The sequence below is a fragment of the Heterocephalus glaber genome, unplaced genomic scaffold, assembly GCF_053883595.1.
Source record: "Heterocephalus glaber isolate CG9 unplaced genomic scaffold, H.glaber_assembly_v1.0 deba00001733, whole genome shotgun sequence".
NCBI classification, from domain to species: Eukaryota; Metazoa; Chordata; class Mammalia; order Rodentia; family Bathyergidae; genus Heterocephalus; species Heterocephalus glaber.
Genome location: NW_028258444.1, coordinates 13,789,281 through 13,812,538, shown reverse-complemented (window position 1 = coordinate 13,812,538; position 23,258 = coordinate 13,789,281). Strand labels below are relative to the sequence as shown.

The following is a 23,258-nucleotide window of genomic DNA, read 5'->3' as shown; positions in this document are numbered from 1 at the left end:
ATTCTAAACAAGTCTTCTGCAGGTGTCTTATATGAAACAGTCATTCATTATCATTTTTATTTCATCAGAGAAATGCAAATTATTTGGGAAAAAACTCACTTTCCCTTAAAAGGAATTCATTTGAAGTGACATATAAAGCATCACATGATTAACAATTTTTAAAATTTTAAGCAATAGAAAAGATTTTTTTTTTGCAACTCTATTAAGTGTAAAGTCAGGTATACAGAAAGATTAAAGTATAAGTGCCGGCTTTATCTTTCCTTCAAAGAAATTTAAATCACATGTTATAGTTATATTTGCTAAAAGTGCTACAGTTAATTAGCAATTGGTTGCTTGAAATGAAACATAAATATTAGTATTCGTTTTATAATTTGTTCTCTCTTTATTCATCAGCTTTCAAAAAGAAGAACCAATTCTAATATATATTAAGATTATGATGTGCATAAACACATCTAGAAAAACATTTTAAGGTGGGAACTGGAAGGTTTGGCTTGGTTAATAAAAGCAAAGTGCTTTAGCTAGCAATATGTTAGGATTGTAAGAATGAAACAAATCTAACTTTAAATCAGCGATCCTAAGATTATATTTGAGAGCACTTGTAAACATATGTGATGATCGTGTGAAGAACAATGAAGCAACATGGTCAAAGCAACAGACACTGGAGTATATGTTAGTTTCACTATTATTATACCGAAGAGATATAGGAACACATTTTTAGGAGACTGATAAGAATGGATTGTAGGAAGTAGGTATAAGTTCAATGAATCTGATGTAGAAGATGTGTGTTATTTGATGGGCAATGACGTGGCTTGTTTGGGCCAATAACTGCAATATTGCATAACAAAAAGAGCCCTCTGGGTTTTACACAGACAGGAAATTGGTGTTGCCTTTAATGAACAGAAAGTGTTACTGAAGAAGCATCTCTTACTCATTGGTATGATGTAAAAATAGATCTCTTGGATTTTAATAAAATACATAAGAAGATATTCATTTTTACTTTAAATTCAAATCCAGCTTTAATTCTAATTTAAAGTAATTTTTCTTCAATGTAAAGAATGTGCTCCCCAAATAGATTTTTTAAATTGATAATGCCCCAAATATAAATGTGTTGTTGAAGAAATGGAACTGAAATTGTAGAAACATATGTTTATGCATACTGAGTTGTTATGAGGTCACAGTTCCTAATTGACATTAACATTGATTAAAATTATCAAATTTATCCATGGAATTTAGTCAGTGATTTATATATAGACAAATGATAGGGAACTGGAGTGGCAACATGTCTTTCATGTTAGCACTGATGTAATTTTTAGATTACTAACTGTATGGATACCAATTTGGATATTGTTATGACTGAAATTCTTGTTTTCTGGCAAAATAAATATATATTTGTTAAATTAGTTTTTAATATTTAAGAATAATAATCTGCCTTCTTGGAAAGAATGTTGTTTAACTTGAATATTCAACTCCAACATGACAAGGCAGTCATTCAAATAAGCCTGTCTGTTCTTTAGTTTCAAGTAAGTTGGATTCAGCCCAGACAGCAACTAACCAGGCATGAATAAGCACAAAAAAAAGTGCAGAAATAGAGACCAGATGGAATCCCATGGCCAAAGAGACTAGAGAAACTACTATGGAGGAATTGGAACTTCATGTGGGCCTTGAAGTGTGAATCCAATTTAGGTTGGCAGAGAAGAGTAAGCAAAGGAAAGATTGAGACATTTTGGAGGTTTTCTCCAACAGGAAGCATTTGTCCAGAAGTGTTAGTAGATTAAAGTGCAGAGATGGGGAGCAGGTTGTAGAGGAACTTTGGGTAATTACAAGGAATTCAACTTTAGATTTGCCAATCTGTAATTTATAAATGCCATCCAAGAAACTTTTTAGCTTTAGCAGATTTCCTTGGCTATGGAAAGGGGGTAACTAGATAGTTCTGTTCTATTTTTTTTTTTTGTACCAGGGATTGAACTCAGGACCTTGCACTTGCAAGGCAGGTGGCAGAACCACTGAGCTAAATCCCAGGGTTTATCTGTTCTTCATAGGTCACAGGTTATTGTGATTTAACATGTAATGCATATAAAGTGCACTGTAAAAAGCACAATGTTATAAATTGAGTCGATTGATATCCATGCAATTGTACTTCATACTCAGCCATCCAGGCAGGCCCTGTCTTCTACTTGGTAATTACTGCATCAGTATTGGCATCAGTACAGAATTACCTTATTTCCTACAATGATTACTTTAAACCTTAGCCATTCTCAGAAAAATGTTGCCCCTACATATGCTCTTTTTCTGAGCACATATCTTCTTTTTAAATTTTAGTTTATTAGTACATGTGTGTAGTATATACTATTTACATTCCTTGTGGGAAGTTGGTACATTTATATAATACAATTTAGTTCATTTCTTCATCCCTTTTTCCTTTTCTCCATCCTCCCTCCACCCATGTTTTGATTCTCTTCCTTTTTTATTTTTGTACATGTTTGCAGTACATGTTCACATTCCTGTGTGGAGTTCATACATGTACATAACATATCCTAATTCCTTTTTCACCCCTTTTCCCTTTCCCTTCCCTCCCTCTCCTCCCTCCATCTTTTGATCTCCTTCCCTTTGAGAATGATATATCTCCCTGCTTCCTATTATCTGTATTTTATTTTGCATATAACTTCTTTATCAACAAAATAAAAACAAAAAATAACTTCCTCAATCTCTTGCTTTCATTTCATAAATCCATGTAGTTTATTCCCACCTCTCTTCTTTCTCCCTAGTTTCAGTGGAAGAGAAACATCTACTTTCATGAACAATGTGCCCATCTGAGCACTGAACATCATGTCTTCCTGTCCTCAGTGGAAACTTGCTCCAACCACTAATCCCCCAAACTCCCCTTTTAACTTCTATTTTTTTCATTCCCATCAGCATTTAAATGCTTAGTTTCTCCTTTAAGCCCACAACCCTTCTAGCTTTTATATTATTTCTCCTCTTCCCCTTTATAGCTAAATTTCTTGAAGCCATTATCTGTTCTCAGTATTTTCATTTCTTTGTATCAGAGACTCTCCTTTATCTCCTGTAGTCTAGGTTTTTCATCCATATCCCCTCCAAACTACTTCCACAAAGATCCTTAATAACTTCTGTGTTGTTAGAGCAGATAAGTTCCAGTGTGTATCTTGCTTGATCTGTAGGTTACAATCAATTGTATTGATTATTCCCTCCTTCGTTTACCTTGTCTTGATGATACTATGCTGTATGGATCAAAGTTTTGATTTGCAAATAACAGAATTTACTCTGATAGTTTAAGCAGAAAAGAAATATATTGAAGAATGTTAGGTAGGTTATAGTATATGTTAAAGGCTAGGTGTAGGTGGAATTCAACTAAGACAGCAGCTATGCCTTCTGGGTACAAACCCTACTAACTTTGCCTCTTGATGTGAACACCTAAACTCACATACATACTGTTTACTCTTCCCTGATGGCATCCAGGATCAGACTTCAGGAGCTGCTGCTACCTCCCTAAATGCTGGATGCCTTCTCCACCATCCTCACTAGATTTCACAACCTTGCTTATGAAATTATCTTCTGAATTAAATTTTTACATGTGGTTAGCAGTACTATATCACAGGCCCCGATACCAGCTTCTAGAAATGAAACATTTGAGTTGTGGTTTCTATCTTGGGCAGACAGTGATTTCCCCAAAGACAGAAAGTGTGTTCAAAAAGTGATGGTTGACCATTATTTTGACATTTGTCTTCCTCCAGCAGTCTTCTAGTTTTGCTGCTACCTATCTGAGCTATCTTACCCAGTTTCTTTTACTTTACATTAAAAATTAAATTCCCTGGGGCTCCAATTTAATTGTTTCCTCTTCATTCTGTGCTTACTCCTTGGCTGATGCTGTATAACACCATGACTTTAATTACCTTGTCCTTGTAACTGACTCTCAAACTTTGACCTCCAGCCCAGTTGTGACACCTGAGTGAGCTCTAGGCCCACATATCTCACTGCCTCATGAACATTTCTACTTCAATATCTCATGAAGAGCTCAATTTTAACATATCAAAAACCATGCTTCTCTAACCCAAATGCATTCTTCTAGTTTTCACCAGTAGAGACCCACTCACATGTTCAAGTGAAAAAGGAAGAAATCATCTTTGAGAGCTTCTTTTTCTAGTCAGGAAGCACCCAGTCAATTCCAGAATACAAGCAATTTTAGTTCACATGCAGTAAAAAAATCTGCTACACTCCCTCAACACAACTGTCATAGACACAAAAATTGAAACTATTAAGTGAACTTCCTCCTAGCTTAGTTTTACTCATTTCTAATCCAAACTCTACCTTCCAGCTAAAAAGATCTTGCTTAATAGTTCATATAGTCTCATTTCCCTGCTAAACACCTTTCAGAAGAAAAGTACACACACACACACACACTCCACACCCCTCTCCATATGCTTGTACAGGATAGACCATCTGGAACATACAACTTCTTGTCCCAGGCATTAGGAGTGGGTGGGTGAGAAAGCTGAGTGGCTGAGAGTGAATATTTACTTTCACTGTACAGTCTATCAGATCTTCTAAATTTCATACCATGTGGACATATGATACATTAAAAATTGACTAATAAAACTTTAGTGTTTTACCAGTGATCATGGGGCAGCACCACACTTTTATGTAGTTTCCAGGACCTCCACACAAAATAGTCCCCTGATTATTTTAACTAGCAACCTTGAATGCTTAGCTATTCTTCAATTATGCCAAATTCTCTCAATTTCCAGCATTTCTACACAATTTTCCTGTTTGCAATGTTCTCTTCTTTCTCATCTCATCTGGATAACTCTATTTCTCTTTTAGTCCTGTGCATGGATATCACTTTCTCTTTGCTGCAAGACTAGGCCTGGATCCTCACTTTGTTTTTGGGGTGGGATGCGCCTTATCAACTTCCATTACATTTAGTATTATTTTTCTCTCTTGTCAGATACTGCAAGGTCAGATAGTGCATCTGTAGTATTGGAGACTATGATGAGGGTGTTTAAGTACCTTAGTATTGGAGGTCCATCAGTCCTCTGATGGCCTAGAAAATGGGGACAGTGAAGGCTAAAGAAAAAAAGACAATAGCGACTTGTGCAGTTTCAAAGTATAAGTGGGGGGGGGTCAGTTCCTCAGAGTGGACAAAGACAAAGAAACTCCAAGCCTCCCAGTATTTATTGGGTTCATAGGAAGTATCAAATGACTAGAGGGCAGCAATAATCCTAAATACACAAAGATCTTATAATCAGAGAGAGTATCAGATGTCTCAGAGAGCAGTGGTAATCCTATGAGGATGAGGATCTTAGGTCGATGAGGATCTTGTGTTGATTAGGATGGTGAGATGAGCAAAACATTCTGGTAACAGTAGATGATATGAGTAAGCTGATAAAGAATTTGCCCCTTCCCAAGTGAAATCTTTCTCTTTTTGTATTACTACTCAGTTCTTAAAGAACCAGGATGTCTTCAGTTGATGTAGTCTTGCCCTTAACCATCACAGCATCACGGGACCATTGATGCCTCAGACAGCACTAATAATTTAATTGTGAAATGATTTTTCCCCAAAATTCTGAAGAATGGATCCTGACACCTTGGACGTATGGAACTATGACATAGATAATGTATACATTAGTTTATTCTGCACTTCTTAATATTTAAAGTTCTCATCTTCCCTGTAGGTATTATTTTATGATTCACTCTCATTTCTGTCTCAGATTTTCCTCTTGTTAATTCAAGAATCCTAAAGTCAGGAATAATATATTCTATTATGATTAGCAAGAATGTTGATGTAATGCAGAGCTTTTACTCTTCTTGTAGAATGTATACATACATTTTACAATAACAATATAAAAAATGAAAGAAGAAAATTTAAGACCATTATTTTGAGATATCAGAGAAAAGATGATTTGTTTCAGTTATCTTTCAGTTATACATTCTGGTGGATATAGTTTTTAGTTTTTAGTTTTAGTTTTTAAAAATTCTTTTATTGGTACATTTTAGGTATACAACACATTTACATTTCTCATTGGGAACTTGTACCTTCACATGATGCATCTTGGCTTTTATTTTTTCCCCATTCCTAGCCCTCCCTTCACCCCCTCCACCCTTGGATATTTTAATACATAAAAATTAATCTTTGGTAGACAAACTCATTGATGCCACTGACTTTAAAACATACGATTGCTGGTAATTCCTTTCACTGATAGCTTATTTGTAAATGACATTTTAATCTATTTCTTACTGATTTTTCACTGAGCTGCCTACTTAGACTTGCAAATTTTATATTTTTATGAATTCTCTTATCTTTCCAAATGTTACTCTCAAATCTCTTTCCAGAATTAAGTTTCTCAGAACTTAGCTTATTTCCCGGTTTGTGAATTAAGTTATTGATCTCTTTGCCAACTATGCCCCGTCAGTATTTCACAGCTGGTGAGTTAAGACTTAGCAATAACCCATATAGATCTGTATTATTCTTCAATATGTAGAGTCCTTGCAGTTGAGCTGTATGACTTCAATATTTCATTGGCTAAGCAAGAAAGCATTAGTGTTCATTAACATGCTAATATAATCCTTTTACAGGATAAAATTGAGATAAATGCTATAGCCTTAGAAATACACAGTGCTTTAAAAAATAGCACTGACATCCAAGCTATAATACGGTAGAGTGTCTCATAAGAAGAGAGACTTGCAGGTATCATGTCTGAATACATGCTGCCTCTAAGCTTAGCCTAAAGGTGAGTACATAGCCTAAACAGAACCCTAATTTTGGACCTAGGTCTAAAAATATTCCTCTTGTGCATGCTGCTTATTAACTGCCTAAATCTATGCTGGAGGGATCTTCCAAAAACACAGATGTGAGTCTATTAATCCCATTTTAAAACCTTCTCTATTTCACATAGGATAAAATCCAGATTGTTTAATGTGACTCACAAATGCTTTGGATCTGAACCCTGCCACCTCTTTAATTTGTCTCTTTCTTCTCTGTGCTTCTGACTCTTAAATTGTAAACTATTGAGATTAGGTTGGATAATTTCTAAAATTCTTCTCAGATCTAAAAATCTATGATTCTGAATAATTACATATTTGGCCTTGGCCTTCACATAGGATAAAAGAGAATTTATAAATTCATGTTTTTAAAATAGACAAGCTTGAAGTCCCCTGGGGCAAAAGAAGTTGTGCAAGTATAAGAAATAGAGTTTACGTCTTTTTAAGTTTTGTGGAATATGTTGCATATCTTACAAAATCCTGAAGAATCAGAAACTACTACAACAATGTAGATTGTGTTCTCTTTGTTAGCTTTTCAAAGTTTGGAGGTTGGTACTGACTTTAAAATTATTCCTTGATGCTGAAATTGAGGTCCAGAGAGATGAAATGATTGTCAGGTTTGTAATAGAACCAGGGCCAGAATCCAGGCTTCTTTATTTCCACCTCTGTGTTCTTCTGTTAAAAGACTGCTTCACCAGGATGGCTTATGTTTGCTGCTCATACAAAAATCCCCTGTCGAGGTAAATGTGCAGGCAGCAGAAGACAATGGGATCCCTGCCAAAGACAGCCTAACATCAAGACAGTGTGAAGGACAGTACTTCCCCTTTGTCCTTTCAGCAGAAAAGCTATGAAAAGATTTACTGATTCATTCAACAGATATTTAACTATGGCCAGTCATTTTTCTGGACGAGCTCTGTTCCCTTCTGAATCTTATGTTCTAATGGAAATAGGTAAATATCAGACATATTACCACATAATAGGATATTTTCAGATATTGATAAGAAATATGGAGAAACTGTTGCTAGGTAGATTACTTTATATTTAGTAATCACCTAAAACTCAGCTTTTATTAATTGATAAATGGTCTTCTCACCTTGATTGTAACTCTTTTATCAACCCTTCATTTATACCATTTTATCAACTCCCATGAGATATATTTGTCCACACCCCATCCCCTCCTTCCAATGCTTTAATGCTTTAATGTCTTCATATCACTGTAAATAATGTGCCCTCCTTATATTTGTTAGATATTTAAGTGCATCCGCATTATATCTCCTATCATGTAACTGTATTTCTATTATTTTCCTGTATGAACTTTAATCAAATAGTTTATTCAACTATTCTTCAATATTTCATTCTTTTGCAGCCTCTACTGTCTTCCCTACACTAGAATCTGTGCAGTATCCAGCTCATGTTTGATTATCATAGAAGGGTAATTTACTTTTATGGCAGCTCATCCTTAATTATGCAAGTCTTTGATTGTAAGCCTACCTCTTTAAAATCTACCTAAAGCCCAACACAACCATTAAACCTTCCTTGGTTGCCTCCACTCTTAGTCACCAACCTTTCTCTGAGTACCAGTCCTCCTAGGATTTATTTATTGACTGAAATAAAAAAAAATTTTTTCATTTAGCATGTAGGACCTCATGTTATTATTCTTGTAAATAAGTCCTGGCTTCTTATATATCTTATTAGCTCCTATAGTTGGAAGAGAGAGCAGAATTATGAAATTATTCATACTATAAGTATACATTCTCAAATTTATATTTCACATTAGGAATACAAACAAAAAACAGATGTAAAGAAGATACCTTCTTTGTAGTGATTTGGGGACATTAAAGAATTTGTAAGGACAGGCTAGGGAGGTGACACTGACATATACATCTCACAGGAGTTGGTAAAAGAATACGATTGAAGAGTTGATAAGAGACATACAATCAAGATAAGATATTTTATGAATTAATAAACATCTTAGTTACGTGCTTAGTTTAGAACAACCAAGTACTGGGTTTAAAAAAGGAGTTTATTGTTTCCTATTCAATGCACATTGTATATGTTTCTGTTATATAGTACACATGACTTCATCAATTGGCATTTATGTGTTATTTTCTCCAGCTAGAATTTGTCTTTGTTACCTAATGCAATACTTGGAAGATACTACATGCCCATTATATACTTATTAGATAAATGAATGAATATTTTTTAAACAACTGGCTATCTTAGAGCTTGTAATTTTCTGATATATTTTGTAAATTTTTAGGACAGGAAAAGGAACAACTACAGTAAGATAGTGGTCCTGAAACTTACTTGACCATACAGTACTATATTTTCAAGGAACCAGGAACTTCTTGTGGAGCTACTTCTCTCAAAAAATGTACCTTGTGAAATATTGTCTTAAAAATTAGAAAGCACTTAACTGGATGAAGTAACAATGATGTGATCATTCTTTTCTTGTACTATAACACCTTTGAAGTAAAATTTGGAAGAAACATTAAGGACCACATCGTCTAGCAATGACTCTTCAGTTGAATCTTGGAGTCCATAGCATGCTCAGCTCATGTTTACATATTTACATTTTGCAGCCCATCCCAGTTTTGTATAGTTCTTTCTGTTTAGTAGGATGTTTTGTTGAGGCAAAATCTGTCTCTGATACTATGCAATCATTGTTGTAATTCTACCCTTTTGAGCCATCAGTATATGACCAAAACTCTAACAAAGTGTTTTTTTCATAGAGACATTTAGTTTGTGGAGAATTCAGCTGAATTAAGAGAATTGGACTAATTTAAGTCTTCAAATTAAAGCTTAGAACTAAAATGCACTCTGGACTAAGTTTGAACATGATTTTCCACCAGATTACTTTTTAGTCATGTCATTTTTGTGCCTGTGAGTATCTGTACATGTAAATGAAAATGACATTTATAACTTTATAATTTTAGTACATAAATGCAGCTCTTTGGGGATGTCCTCCTCTGAAGATAAGGCATGGGAAATCAAATAAGGAAAGTACAGTGTTGTGATGGTATTTTTTGTTTTGTATTTTACTTTCTTCTCTCTCACAGCACTGTCCTAAGTGATAGGCCTGCCTTTTCATATTTCTTGGTTATACATGCAGCGTGTCTGTGAAATCCAAACCATTGAAGTTCCTAAAAGACTTCATATTAAATAGGCTCATTACCTTTGTTTTATGTCCCTACTTTAAGGTTTTTCCTGACCATAAGATAGCTTAAAGGAAAAATATCTATAGTAGAAAACTGACCAAGTCAGTATCTCCCATCCCTGTGGGATAAAGTTATAGAAGGCCAGCTTTTAGCCTTCCACACATTATCCCTATTTATGTTTATCAGCTAAAGTATACACCAACTTGCGAATGTAAATAAGCCCATATTAACAGTAGTAATCCCAATTCTTTGCTTTACTTCATTCCATAGGACTTTAGTATCATCAATACTGATAGATCCTTATGTTGACAGCTTTTAAAATCCTTTTTACTATGTTGTTTGAAATGTATAGTACATCAATGCTATGTAAATTTATCCTAATATGCAACAGCACACCAGCACTTCTACTCCTATCTAAATGAAGCTTAGCCCTATTTTCTCAACTTTCTCCATCCCAGGCCCCCAGCTGTATTACTACTCTCTGATAACCAACATTTTACTCTCAACTTCTGTGAGGTCAACATTTTTAGATCTTGTAGGAGTGAGATCATTAAGTACTTGTCTTTTTATCCTTGACTTATTTCACTTAATATAAAGGTCCCCAGTTCCCTCCATATTGTCACAAATGATAGAACTTTATTCTTTTTTTGGCTTAATAGTAGTGCATGCGCACACACACACATACACAGAGTATACATAGTTTTCACATTTTTATCCACCTATAGTTGATGGACACTTAGGTTGATTTCTATTTCTTGTTTATCTTGAATAGTGCTGCAGTGAACATAGGAATGCAGATGGTTTTGACATACTGAGCCTATTTCCTTTATACCTGAAGTGGGATTGCATAGTTATAAGATACTTCTATTAACTTTTTGAGGCACTTCCATACTGTTTTCCATAATGAGTTGCACTATTACCTTCTCGCTAAAAGTATACAAGTGTTCCTTTTTTTGCCAAATTCATACCAGTACTTTTAAAAAATCTTTAGTTTCTTTGATAATATTTGTTTTATCGAAGTGAGGATTGTTCATTGTTCATTGAGCATTTTTTTCATATACTTCCTGACCATTTATCTGCCTTCTTTTGAGAAATGTGTGTTTAGATATATTACTTATTTTTAACTTGTTTTTTTGTTTTGTGGTTGAATTTTTGAAGTTCCTTATGTATTCTGGATAGCAGGTGAATAGTTTGCAAACATTTTCTTCCTTTCTGTAGGTTGTCTCTATAGTATGTTGATTATTTACTCTGTTGTGTGAAAGCTCTTTAGTTGAAATTGAACCCACTGGTCAGTTTTAGGGATTTTTTTGTCCTGTGCTTTTGCAGTCCTACCTATAAAATCACTTGCTGTACTAGTATCTTTAAGTATTTACCCTGGTTCCTTCTAGTGGTTTTTTATTATATTTAAGTTTTTATTGATTTTTGTAACTGATGAGAATAGAGATGTAGTTTTATTCTTCTGCATGTGGGTAGCCAATTCTCCTATCATCTTTTATTAAAAAGATTCTTTTTTCCAGTGTGTGTTCTTAGCATCTGTGTTAGTTGCTTTTCTCAGTGCTAAGACAAAATATCTGCCACTCAATGTTAAAGGGGAAAAGGTTTGTTTAACTCATAGTTTGTGCAGTTTTCAATCCTTAATTGGCTGGGTCCAAGACAGTGTGACATATACAGAGGGCAACAGTTTATGGCCAGGGAAGCAGCAAGAACAACAACAGACTTTAACAGCATCTTCTTGCCCCTTTTATCTTATCCAGATTACATAGGGCAGGTAGTACTCATATCCTTAATTTTAGTGCCCTCAGGCCTAGCATTGAACTGTGAATTAATTCCAGTCTCAGGTATTCTACATCTAGCCACCTCTGGAAAATCCTCACCTCATTCACATGAGGCTTTGGGGAGACATCTAAACAAAAGTCATAACATTCCACCTCTGGCCTCCCAAAGACTCATGAATATTCCTTTATGCAGAAAAGCATTTAGCCCATCTTCAAGAACTGCCAAAGTCCTAACAGTTTCAGCATTGCTGAAAAATCCAAGTCCAAAGCCTTCTTTGAGATTTAAGGCAAACTCTTAGCCTCAAGCCCCTGTACAAATGAAAAGAAAGTTAAATGCATTCAAAATTTAATGGCACAAGATAGATATTTCCATTCCAAAAGTTATAAACAGAGGGATACAAAGGAATGGGAGCAAAGCAAGACTAAAATCCAGTAGGTCAAACATTAAATCCCACATTTCCACTTCCAGCATCCCCAAGAATCTGTGGCAAGTTGTGAACCTCAAAGGGCTTGGGTGGCCCTGCTTCTATGGCACTGCCTGTGGTTGAGGCTCCCATGGCTTCTTTCCTTGGCTGGGTTTGCTCATTCCTTGCAGCTTTCCATGGATGATCCACATTCATGCCTTCTCCAACTTTCTGGGGTCTCCACTGCCTCTTTGACTTTACACTCAGAGCTTCACATACTCTCCCCTCTCATGGACACACTGCCTGGCCTCCCAGGCCTTCCTCTGAAATCTGGGGAAAGAACTTCCTGACCACACAACTCTTTGATTCTGCATGCAACCAAAATCAGCACCATGGGAATGATACCAAGGTGTACTGCCAGCTGGAGCAGTAGCCAGGCTTTCTTCTCTCTTGGTTGTAGGGTTCTAGTGCCTATGAGGAACAACTTCCCTAGGCTGCTGCCATTCTAAAACATGGTACTCTGGGGCTCTCTTCTCAAAGCAGAGTCTTTCACTCTTACCATTTTGAAGCTGCAAAGGGTAGAGTCCCGCTGCTTCTTGTGATGCCTTCAGGCCATCTTTTCTATTCTCCTGTTCCTTCTCAGCAATCAAGATCTCCTCTGCTCTATGTTGTCAGGCTGTAACCTTACTGGAACTAACTTTCTGGTCAATTTCAAAATATTTTAAATTATTCTACTCAGCTCTTTGCTCTTGATTCTCAACATAAATCTGGCTAAAAGCCCCCAGTAGTAGCCATGCCACTGCCTCAACATTAGACTGCCTTGAAATTTCTTTTGACAGATTAATTAGTCCATCATTTTTAATCTCAATCTCAGGCAAAGTCTCTGATATGAGCAAAATGCAAGACAAATTTTTTGCCAGGGCATAACACCCATAAACTGCAGTCCACATCAGTCCTTCTTCCCAGCAGAAACCTCCTGAACCTGGTCTTTATGAGCTTTCCAGTCTTCTGATCTCTGACCAGAATCTCCTACACAGTACACCCTACAGTGTTTCCAGGTCTACTTTTTCAGCAGGTATCACTGAACCTTTCCTAACTCTTCCCACAAGCCAGTCACAAAGGCTTCTGAACCACATAATCAGGTATAGTCATAGCAATGACCCCTCTTCTCTAGTACCAAATTCTGTCTTCTGAAATTCTGTCTTAATTACTTTTGAGACAGCATCTTTGTTGAAAATCCTTTGGTTGTAGATGTAAGGGCTTATTTCTAGGCTTCCTATTCTATTCCATTCTTCTGGGCATATTTTTATGTCAACACCATGCTGTTTTGATTACTATGGCTTATAGTTTGTTTCAAAATCAGATTGTATAATGTCAACTGTATTGTTCTTTTTGCACAAGGTGACTTTGAATCCCCAGAGATTTTTAAAATAAATTTTTGAATTTTTTTTCTAGTTAAGAACCATTCCAGATTAATATAATAGACAAATTTAAGAAACATTAATAAAGAGGTTGGAAATGTAGCTCAATGTTAGAGAGCACTTGTGTACTATGTTTAAGGCCCATGTTCAATCCTTAGTATAACAAAAAGAAAGAGAGAGAGAGAGACAGAGACAGACAGAGAGAGAGACTAAGTTATCTTTTACCCTTTCAGAATATTATGTAGTTTGTTAGGGAGAAAGATTACAAAAATTAATTAATAAAATACAATTAACAAATCAATAATGGAAACACTTTTGCAGTCCCAAATGAACACTACATGGGGAAACTTGAAGTTGCGTAGGAAGTTTTCACTGGAAGGATATTCTTTTTTGGGACCGGAGACTGAACTCAGACTGTTGTGCTTGGAAAACAGGTGTTGGCACCACTGAGCTAAATCCCCACCCCTTTCTTGAAAGATAAATCCACTGGTAGACAACATCCTCTGGAGTAATATCAGGAGATAAGTAGAAGATATATGAGGAGGGAAAAGCATATGGAAAGATGCATAAACATGAAAGAACTGACCCATTCAGAGAATGATTGGAAGCTCAGGGTGGCCAGAACCTAGAGTGAGAAGGGAGACAAAGGTCATAGGATGTGGAGCTGAAAAGTAGAGACTAAACCAGAAGAGCTCTTCACACTAAGATAAAGTTTGGGATTTTTACATTGACTGAGTGAATGAAAAACTGAATATCTCTAAGCCTGAGGTTGTCCATTTGTAAAATTAGTTAGCATAGATGACTACTCAGAGCTCTATAGTTCTAAAATGCAGGTTCCTAGGATGGTTTCCACTACTTTTTTGAGATTCTCAAGACTGGGCACATAGTTAGGGTTATATGAATGACATGGGCCTATGGAGGCTGACCACCTAGTTATCTCCTACAGTTGATCAATTTTGTTGATAGTGTAAATGAGGTCAGTGTTGCTTTATGGAACCATTACAAGGATTCGATGAAGTACACTTTTGGAGGAGAAATACATTGTCTTGTAAATACATGAAAACTCTTAATAAAGAATATTATATAATGATAAAATACCTTCAAAGTGCTTTATGTTCCATGCAGAAAGGTGCTATAAAATGGGGACAGTTTTATTGTCAAAATTCACATTCTTCACAATTTGTACTCGTACCTCTTATGGCTTAACGGTTAGTTTTTATGCTGAAAACTTGGTGTGTCAATTACTGTGTAATGTCTTCAATATCACATCTTTACTATTTTATGAATTTTCATCTGTATCAGGACCTTATCATTTCATTTCTGTTCAGAAACTTACTAGTGTAGCTATATCTCAACCTGTATTTCTAATAAACTACATGTTATTTGCTTTGTATCTGTAAGTGAAATCATTTAAATTCTGACTATTTACCTCCTTCAGTGTCTCCCCAAGTATGCCAATAACCAGAGAATTTGAAAGCATATAGAGTAGGTTTAGTGATTGAAGATTCAAAGATGCTCAGGCAGCACCATCTACTTTCTGATTCATTTTATTAAACTGAAATAGATGAATGCACCAAAAATTTCAAAGGATATTCAGAATGAGGAAAATTTAAATATACAGACCTTTTGAAACTCTAGCAAAAGCTGTTGAAAAAAATTTATATGGTTTTTAACATCTCAACATCAAACATTCTTATTAAAGGAGATATTTTTAAAATGCTGTTTAATTAGTAAATATTCCTCTTTCCTCACAAAAGGAACTCATAGAGAAATTGTAGAGTATTAGCTACTCCTGTTGACCTCTTTGCTGTACTTTCTCTTCACAGACATTGATGAGTGTGCTGAAGGGCGCCATTACTGTCGCGAGAATACCATGTGCGTCAACACTCCAGGTTCCTTTATGTGCATCTGCAAAGCTGGATACATCAGAATTGACGACTATTCATGCACAGGTAAATGTTGGCTATTTATCAAATAAAATATTTCTATGCCTTAATTTTACTTTTAAAATTTCTTTTAACTGTAATTTTCTAATATGCATGCCATAAATACTCCACAAAAATGATTGAAATCATGTCTTCTTGATTCAGTAATTAACTTTGAACCTGTTGTAAAGAAAAGAATACCTTCTTACTCTTGGTATGTTTTAGACTCCTTGTTAGGAAGACAAAGAAAAATAAAGAGCCAATCCCATATTACATTAAATTTATCCTACAAAAGTACTTGCTCAAATCTTGTATGAATTACTAAAGCCAACCTGAGAAACAATGTCTGAACAGTACCTGTTTTCTGTGATAGTAGGTTTCTGAGTAGAGGAATAGTCATGTAAGTAATATATTTTTCAGAAATACATTCTTGGATTTCTAGGAAATGAGAATGTTAAAGAGAATTGAACTTCATAACTCAGGGAAGTTCAGTTGAGCACTTAATTTTATTTTGTGAGATACCATTCCCTTCAGTACCATCCAGAATTCTGTTCAGGAATACCTGAGAGTTAGTAATCTTTGAAGTTGGTCCCAGGATAATACAGCCTATTCTCCTTATATTCTCTGGACTTCTACTCTATATTGAATATGAAAACAAATGGTGCTAGAAGAGTAAGTTGATGACTATGGGATTTGAGGAACTATGAGTGTGAAGTAGAACATGCCTTTGAATTTCTCTTTTTGAAGTAGAAAAGAGATAAAAATAACATTTTAAAATGTAGAATCATAAAACTGAGAACAAAGGTGTTATACTTTTCACTTTTCATTCTTTCAATTTTATCTTCTTTATCAGATGGACATTAGTAGAGGTTTCCAGGATATGAGCCTCTATGGCATTCCCTAGTAAAGGTACACATTTGTAATAAAGATGTCACTTTATGCACTTATGTTAATATCCATACAGTGTATTATTTGATAGTCCCTTTGTCAGAATAGAAGGAATGATTTTCTTTTAGTTTCAAATACAGTATTTATAAAAACAAAATAATAGAAATAGAAAATAATGAAAAGTGACTTCCCAACCTATGGGTCATAAACAAAGATATCTTGCAAGTAGAAAAGGTATTTAATATAAAGATGCCAATGAATTTAAAAGTTCCTACTTTTTAAATTCATCCTAAACATTTTCACAGTATGGGAATAATTCTACACTTTTTCTTTAGACAAATTTAATCACATTGAGTAGCAGAGTGTCTTAAAAATGGTTTTCAACATAAAAATGATATTAAAATAACATCATAATATATAAATGAAAAATAAAATGTCCCAGTTTGTTATGAGAGTGATATCTTTGTCACTTTTCTGTTCCTGGGACAAAAGACCCAACACCCACAATTTAAAGGAGGGGAGGTTTATTTTGTCTCACAGTTTGAGAAGTTTCAGTTATGACTGGCAGGCTCAAATGCTGAAACTGCATGGTGCAAGGGCCCACTGTGGGGCACCACTGCTCACATCATGGTGACCAGGAAGTGGGGAGAGAATGGAGTTGACTTAGAGGTTGATACACCCTTCCAGGTTGCACCCCCAGTGACCGACATTTATAACTTGTGATATTTGTTTTTAGGTTTTACTTCTCTTATTGAACACTCCTTTCCCCCCAAAAAAAATCCTACAAATTGCAGGTTTTTAACTCTTAGAATTTTCCACAGGATTCCAAAGTACCTAATGATGGAAATAAAGTATTCCTTTGTAGGAATAGGAATGCAGATGAAAGTTGAAGTCATTTTAAGAAAGGCTGTTCAGGCTACGGGTTTTGTGCTCCAGCCAAGAACTTCAGAATCTGGCAGATGATGAGGAATGAGGCACAAGTATTTCCAACTAGCATCATTGTTTCTATGTTCCCAGTTAAAAAGGAAAAATTTTTTGCCCTTAAATTTCATGTCTACTATGACTAGATCTACAAATTTGAGAATTTACATCTGTACTCAAGAGTTGGATTTTTTAGGGAGTATGAGTGGATTTTACTGTATTTTATAGTCCAGGGTCAGATGAGCATTTCCAATACTTTTCTTTATGTTGAGGCAGTCCACCATCCCTACCCCTTGTGCTTTGATGTTAGCTTCTGTGGAAAAAACTGAAAGCAGTGACTTCCTTGGGAGAGTTGGCTGAAGGCCAACTGAAGGCTGAAGGCCTTGTGGCTGAAGGCACCTTAGTTATTCCTTTTAAGAGTTCCCATAAGACAAGAGTAGGGCTTTATTTCTCTGGTAAAGATTTTATTTCTCTGAATTTCAGTAGCAGACACTCACACACTTGCAGTGGAAGACCATCCAGAATAAATTCCACGACACACCGCAGAGCCAGACTGGGATGTGTTTGGCTGAATTCTGAATTTTTCTTTGTGTGTGTGTAGCTTGAGATTCCAAATATGTTTGTTTCTGCATCCTGCCCCTCACTCATCCTTAGGATCCCTCTGTCACTAACACTTTCAACTCTATATCTAGAAGATTCTCAAGGTTATTTATTGCAACATAAAATTAATCATAGTCATCTAATTTAAAGAAGATTCCAAGAGCAATACCCATTACTTTATAGTCAAGAGCTTTGCTCGATAAAAGAAGCCCTTTTTGCTTTTATAACCTTGTAGTTCTAATGTTGAAATTATGTAATTACATTCTGTAATTGGTAGAATTGGACATTTTAAAAACTTTGTTTCAGGTAATTTGAATTAGATTTTCCTAGTGCTTACTGGGAATTTGAGGAATAGAAGAATTCTTAAAGACAGTCTAGTCTTATCTCCTTATTTTTATATATGAGGAAACAGGCTCAGAGATTTGCTGCTTTAACCATAATTACACAGGTAATGAGAGACAAAATGCAGAAGATAAGCCCTCTTATCCTTAGTTTTTATTATATTCACTATCTAATTTTCAGTCATGCAAATGTAAAGGTAAAAGTTTCATATTTTATGTGGAAATATATTATTATTCATTTTTATCATTCAGTAATTAAATTGCCTTTCTTATAGATTTCACTTCATTAGTTTCAACTGCAAGAGGAATTCTTGTATGAATCTTGTAATAATAATCCTAAATCAGAAATTAAGAGAGATACAGATCACCATGTTCTGGGCCTCTGACTCTATTATAGAGTTATATCAATGACTCAGTTCTGCTATTTGCACAAATGGTACAGCAGTGTGCACTTTTATAAACTCATTAATATAATTTACTTCCAATGAAAGTACTAGTTTTTTTCCCAATTAATATTTCATAACTTCTCTCCTTCCCATATTATTTTCTGTTCTTGTGCAAGAAAGGCTGAGTATACCAACAAGAAGAGAGGAAGAGGAGAAGGTATACCTACAAGGAAAAAAGATGAGGGGAAAGAAGAAGGGATAGGAGAGAGGGGAATGGGAAGAACAAAGAGAGAAAAGAAAAGAAAGAAGGAAAAGAAAGGAAAGGAGAGGAAAGGAAAGGAGAAGAGGTGGGTAAAGATTTTAGATTATGAACCAATATATTTGAAGCCCAATCCTCAGGATCTTTATAAAGTAACTTAATCTTTATGCATAAGGGTTTCTTGGTTACTTATCTGGAGAATGGCTTTCTTAGTTCACTTACATAAGCATTAATCAAACTGGTATATCTTCTTGAGTTCTACTTGGATTATCTTCTTGGAATTGGTCTTATGTGATGGACTATGAATGAAACATCTGAAGAAAAATAGAATCAGGAATATTAGGAGCATCAGAGAATAAACATCTCTGCGAAGAAACATTCATTTTAAATCTTCCTGATACATATCTCTCTGTTCTGATTCTGTTCTTTATCTGTTATTTCAATAAGAAAAGGAATTTTAATTCTTCTTTTTTGTTGATTTACTTGTCATCTTCCTACTGTTCTGCAGTTCTTTAGGGTGGAGGCAGGAAAATGGGAAGGCTGGATGGCTATAAGAGAAGTAAATTGATGGTTTAAGGGAGTAGTTATCAAATTGGTTTTTTGCCTTCCCACTTGCCAGAAGTTATGTGACAGTGTCTGGAGATATTTTTGATTATCACATCTGAGATGGGGTTGTTGTTACTGGCATCTGACAGAACTCAGGGATGTTACTAAATATACTATAGTATTTTTCATAGCCTAGATATCTTCTAGAGGAAGAAACTAATTTGCTGAAGTCATTTGTCCTGGACACTGTCCTCTGTTTACTTTTCAAATGAATCATTAATCTTCACTCTACACAGGATATCTGGCAAGGACGCCCCTCCCAATTACTTGACCCCAAATGTCAACAATACCATAATTGAGAATTTCTGCTTTAGATTTCCTCAATAAAAATTGTAAGGTACACATTTTCTTTTTAATTTCCATGTTCTACAAATTTTTGTAGGCCCTGCATAGTGAATGATGCCGTCTCTCACACTTTTTTATTGTCCTTTGGCCCCTAAAAGAGTCCTTCTTCCTAAGCCCCATTCCCCCATTAAATTCTCCTCTCTCCTTTCTCTAGTCAAAACCTCACTTTCACTTTAACCTGGGGATGTGATTCTCTAATGGTCAAGCTGGAATCAGAGTCTGGTTGAGCCTCAGCAGAGGCAGCAGAGGGTTGCTTAGGACTGCTCAAATTATGGTATCTGGATGCCTGCTCAATATGCTTTCACTGACTCTTGCTGCTTCTGTTATCCCAGGGCCTTGTGATCCTTTCGTCTGTGTTACATTATATTGGAGATCCACAAAGTGTCTAAGTATAAAGAGTTTTTGCAGATACTTGTTGAACAAGCTCCCTCTGTATTCCCCAAGGAGTTTCATATCTGAAAGTACTTAACATTTTATAGCTTTGAACATGCCTAGAGCTTATATTTTATGATCTTATTGTTGAAGTCACTTGGTTTTCTCTAACATGATCAGTATAACTGAGTTTTAAAAAGTTGCCAGTCCCATTTTGTTTATTTAGTTTGCTGATTAGAGAAGAAGAGTGGTGAACGTTTTTTTTTTTTTGTACCAGGGATTGAACTCAGGACCTTGTGCTTGGGAAGAGGCATTGGCAACACTGAGCTAAATCCCTGACCCAATTTTATGATATTAACTTTCTTTACTCTGGTCTCATACTGTTGACTATCTAGGATCTAAAAGTTTTGGATGCTGCTGTCAGGTACAAAAGGTTATGGAAAATTATTTACTGTTGGGAAACTGAGGCAAAAATTTAAGTCTGTTGTAAATTAGGCATGGTTCTTCCTCAATGAATTGCCATGTGAGTTTCTTTAAAGTTTTCTAACAAGTGCCAGAGAAAGTAATTTGCTTAATGTGGTTAAAGAGATAATATTATGGAGAGATAGCAATAAACATAATCTCTTTTATTCTGCCTTTTTCCAAAAATAATTTATATGGACCAATAATCATTTTCTTCTGTAAATGGACAACAACTTCATTATCAGCTATTTAAAAATAGCTCTTAGGCAACAGGAGGCTTCTGGGTAGGCATGCTGCGGCTCCAAGCCCAGAGGAGACCTCCAGATTGGCGTGCCACAGCTCCTAGGTAGCAGGAGGCTTCTGGGTAGGCATGCTGTGGGTCCAGCATAGAGGAAGCTCGCGGGTAGGTGTGCCACAGCTCTGAGCCCAGAGGAGGTGACCCAGGTGGGTGCCAGGAACACACACCCACCTTACCCCCTACACACATCAAAATGAGAAGACAGGTAAACAAGCTACAGAACAAGACCTCCAGATCACCTAAAGCAACCCCAAAGGGAAATGAGATGGAACACTCTGATACTCAACCACCTGGACTCCCTGAACTAGCAATGAAAGAGGATCTGGAAAAAATGAAATCAGAAATAATTTCTCACATAACAGCAAAGATTGTGCCCATAGTGCACAATGATTAATAAATCTAGAGAGGATACAGATGAAAAAAATAGAGGAGCAGAGGAACATGATGGAGTGCCAACATAGGAAAAAATTGAATCCATAAAACAGATGCAAACATATTTTCAGGAGATTAAAAACTCCATTGAAAGTCTATGCAGCAGAACGAGCCAATGTGAAGACAGAATTTCAGATATAGAAGACAAGATTGCAATTAGTGACCAAGAAAAGAAAAAAATTCTTTAAAATTTCAAGGGACCATGAGAAATCAATCCAGCAGCTGCTACACGATGCAAAGAAAAATAACATAAGACTAATTGGAGTCAAATAAGAAACAGGACAGAGTGCAGATGACATAAAAAAAAAATGTTTACAGAAGTGATGGCAGAAAACTTCCCAAGCAGGGGAAAAGAATTTGACATACAGATAAACGAGGCATATAGGACTCTAACTAGCTTTGAGCAAAAACAATCTACACATAGGCATATAATAGTTAGGATTCCAGAAACCCAAGAGAAGAACAAAATTCTACAAGCAGTTAGAGAAAAGAAACAAATCACATACAAAGGAAAGCCCATCAGAATCACAGCAGACTTCTCAACACAAACCATCAAGGCAAGAAGAGCTTGGAGTGACATATTTCAAGCCCAAAAAGAAAACAGCTTTCAACCCAGATTGATGTACCCTGGAAAACTATCTTTCAAAATTGGTGAAATAAGATACTTTCATGACAAAGAGCACCTTAGGAACTTCATGAATACCAAACCAGCACTCCAAAAAATGTTACACAAAATCCTAGGAAAAGAAAATGAGGATCACAACCCCAGGAAGCCCAGGAGAACGAATCTGCCGGGGACGACAAGAAATTAAAAGCAAGGGGGGAGGATCAAACAAAAAGAAAAAGTCATGACAATGATAACTCAATACATATCAGTTATAACCATCAATGTTAATGGTCTCAACTCACCAATCAAAAGAAATAGACTGGCAGAATGGGTCAAGAAGCAAGATCCAACAATATGTTGCATACAAGAAACACACTTAATTCAAAAAGAAACTCATAGACTGAAAGTTAAAGGGTGAAAAACAATACTCCATTCAATGAGAACCTGCAAAAAAGCAGGAGTAGCTATCCTCTTTGCAGACCAAGTGAATTTCAAACCCACACTGATTAAGAGAGACAAAGAAGGACACTATATCCTTGTAAAGGGAACAATGCAAGAGGAAGAAATGACAATCATAAATATCTATGCACCAAATACTAGTGCACCCAACTATATAAAACAAATACTAATGGACATGAAAAACCATATAAGCACTAATACAATAGTAGTGGGGGACCTCAATACCCCACTGTCACAAATAGATAGATCAACTAGACAAGAAACAAGTACTGAAATACTGGAACTCAATCAAACTGTTGAAGATACGAAAATAACAGATGTTTACAGAGTGTTTCACCCACAAAATTGGAATACACATTCTTTTCACCTCCACATGGGTCATTCTCCAAAATAGACCACATACTCTCTCATAGGACATATTTAGGTAAGTCCAAAGGAATTGAAGTTATCCCCTGTATATTATCAGACCATAATGCGATGAAACTGGAGATCAATGGCAAAAGAAACTACGAAAACTTCATAAACACATGTGAATTGAACAACATACTTCTGAATAACCAATGGGTCACAGAGGAAATTAAAGAAGAAATCAGACAGTTCCTTCAAATAAATGACAATGATAATACAACATAATGGAATCTATAGGACACAATGAAAGGGTTCTTACAAGGGAAATTCATAGCAGTGAATAATCATATTAGGAAAACAGAGCATGCCCAATTGAACAACCTGATGTGGAACCTCAAGCTTCTAGAAGGAGAAGAGCAGGACAAACCCAAAGCTCATACAAGGGAGGAAATTATAAAGATCAGGGCAGAAATCAAT

At 35.7% G+C, this 23,258-nt stretch overlaps 1 protein-coding gene across 4 annotated transcripts in view; it reads left to right on the top strand.

The window, feature by feature from the left end:
- The window catches only part of Nell2 (neural EGFL like 2), a 586,229-nt gene that overhangs the window by 368,394 nt on the left and 194,577 nt on the right, over positions 1-23,258 (top strand). For all 4 annotated transcript variants that reach the window (XM_087200079.1, XM_004863157.4, XM_004863159.4 and 1 more), the window contains one exon: positions 15,359-15,484. In XM_087200079.1, the coding sequence (XP_087056205.1) occupies positions 15,359-15,484 (126 nt within the window). The remainder of the gene's footprint in view (positions 1-15,358; positions 15,485-23,258) is intronic.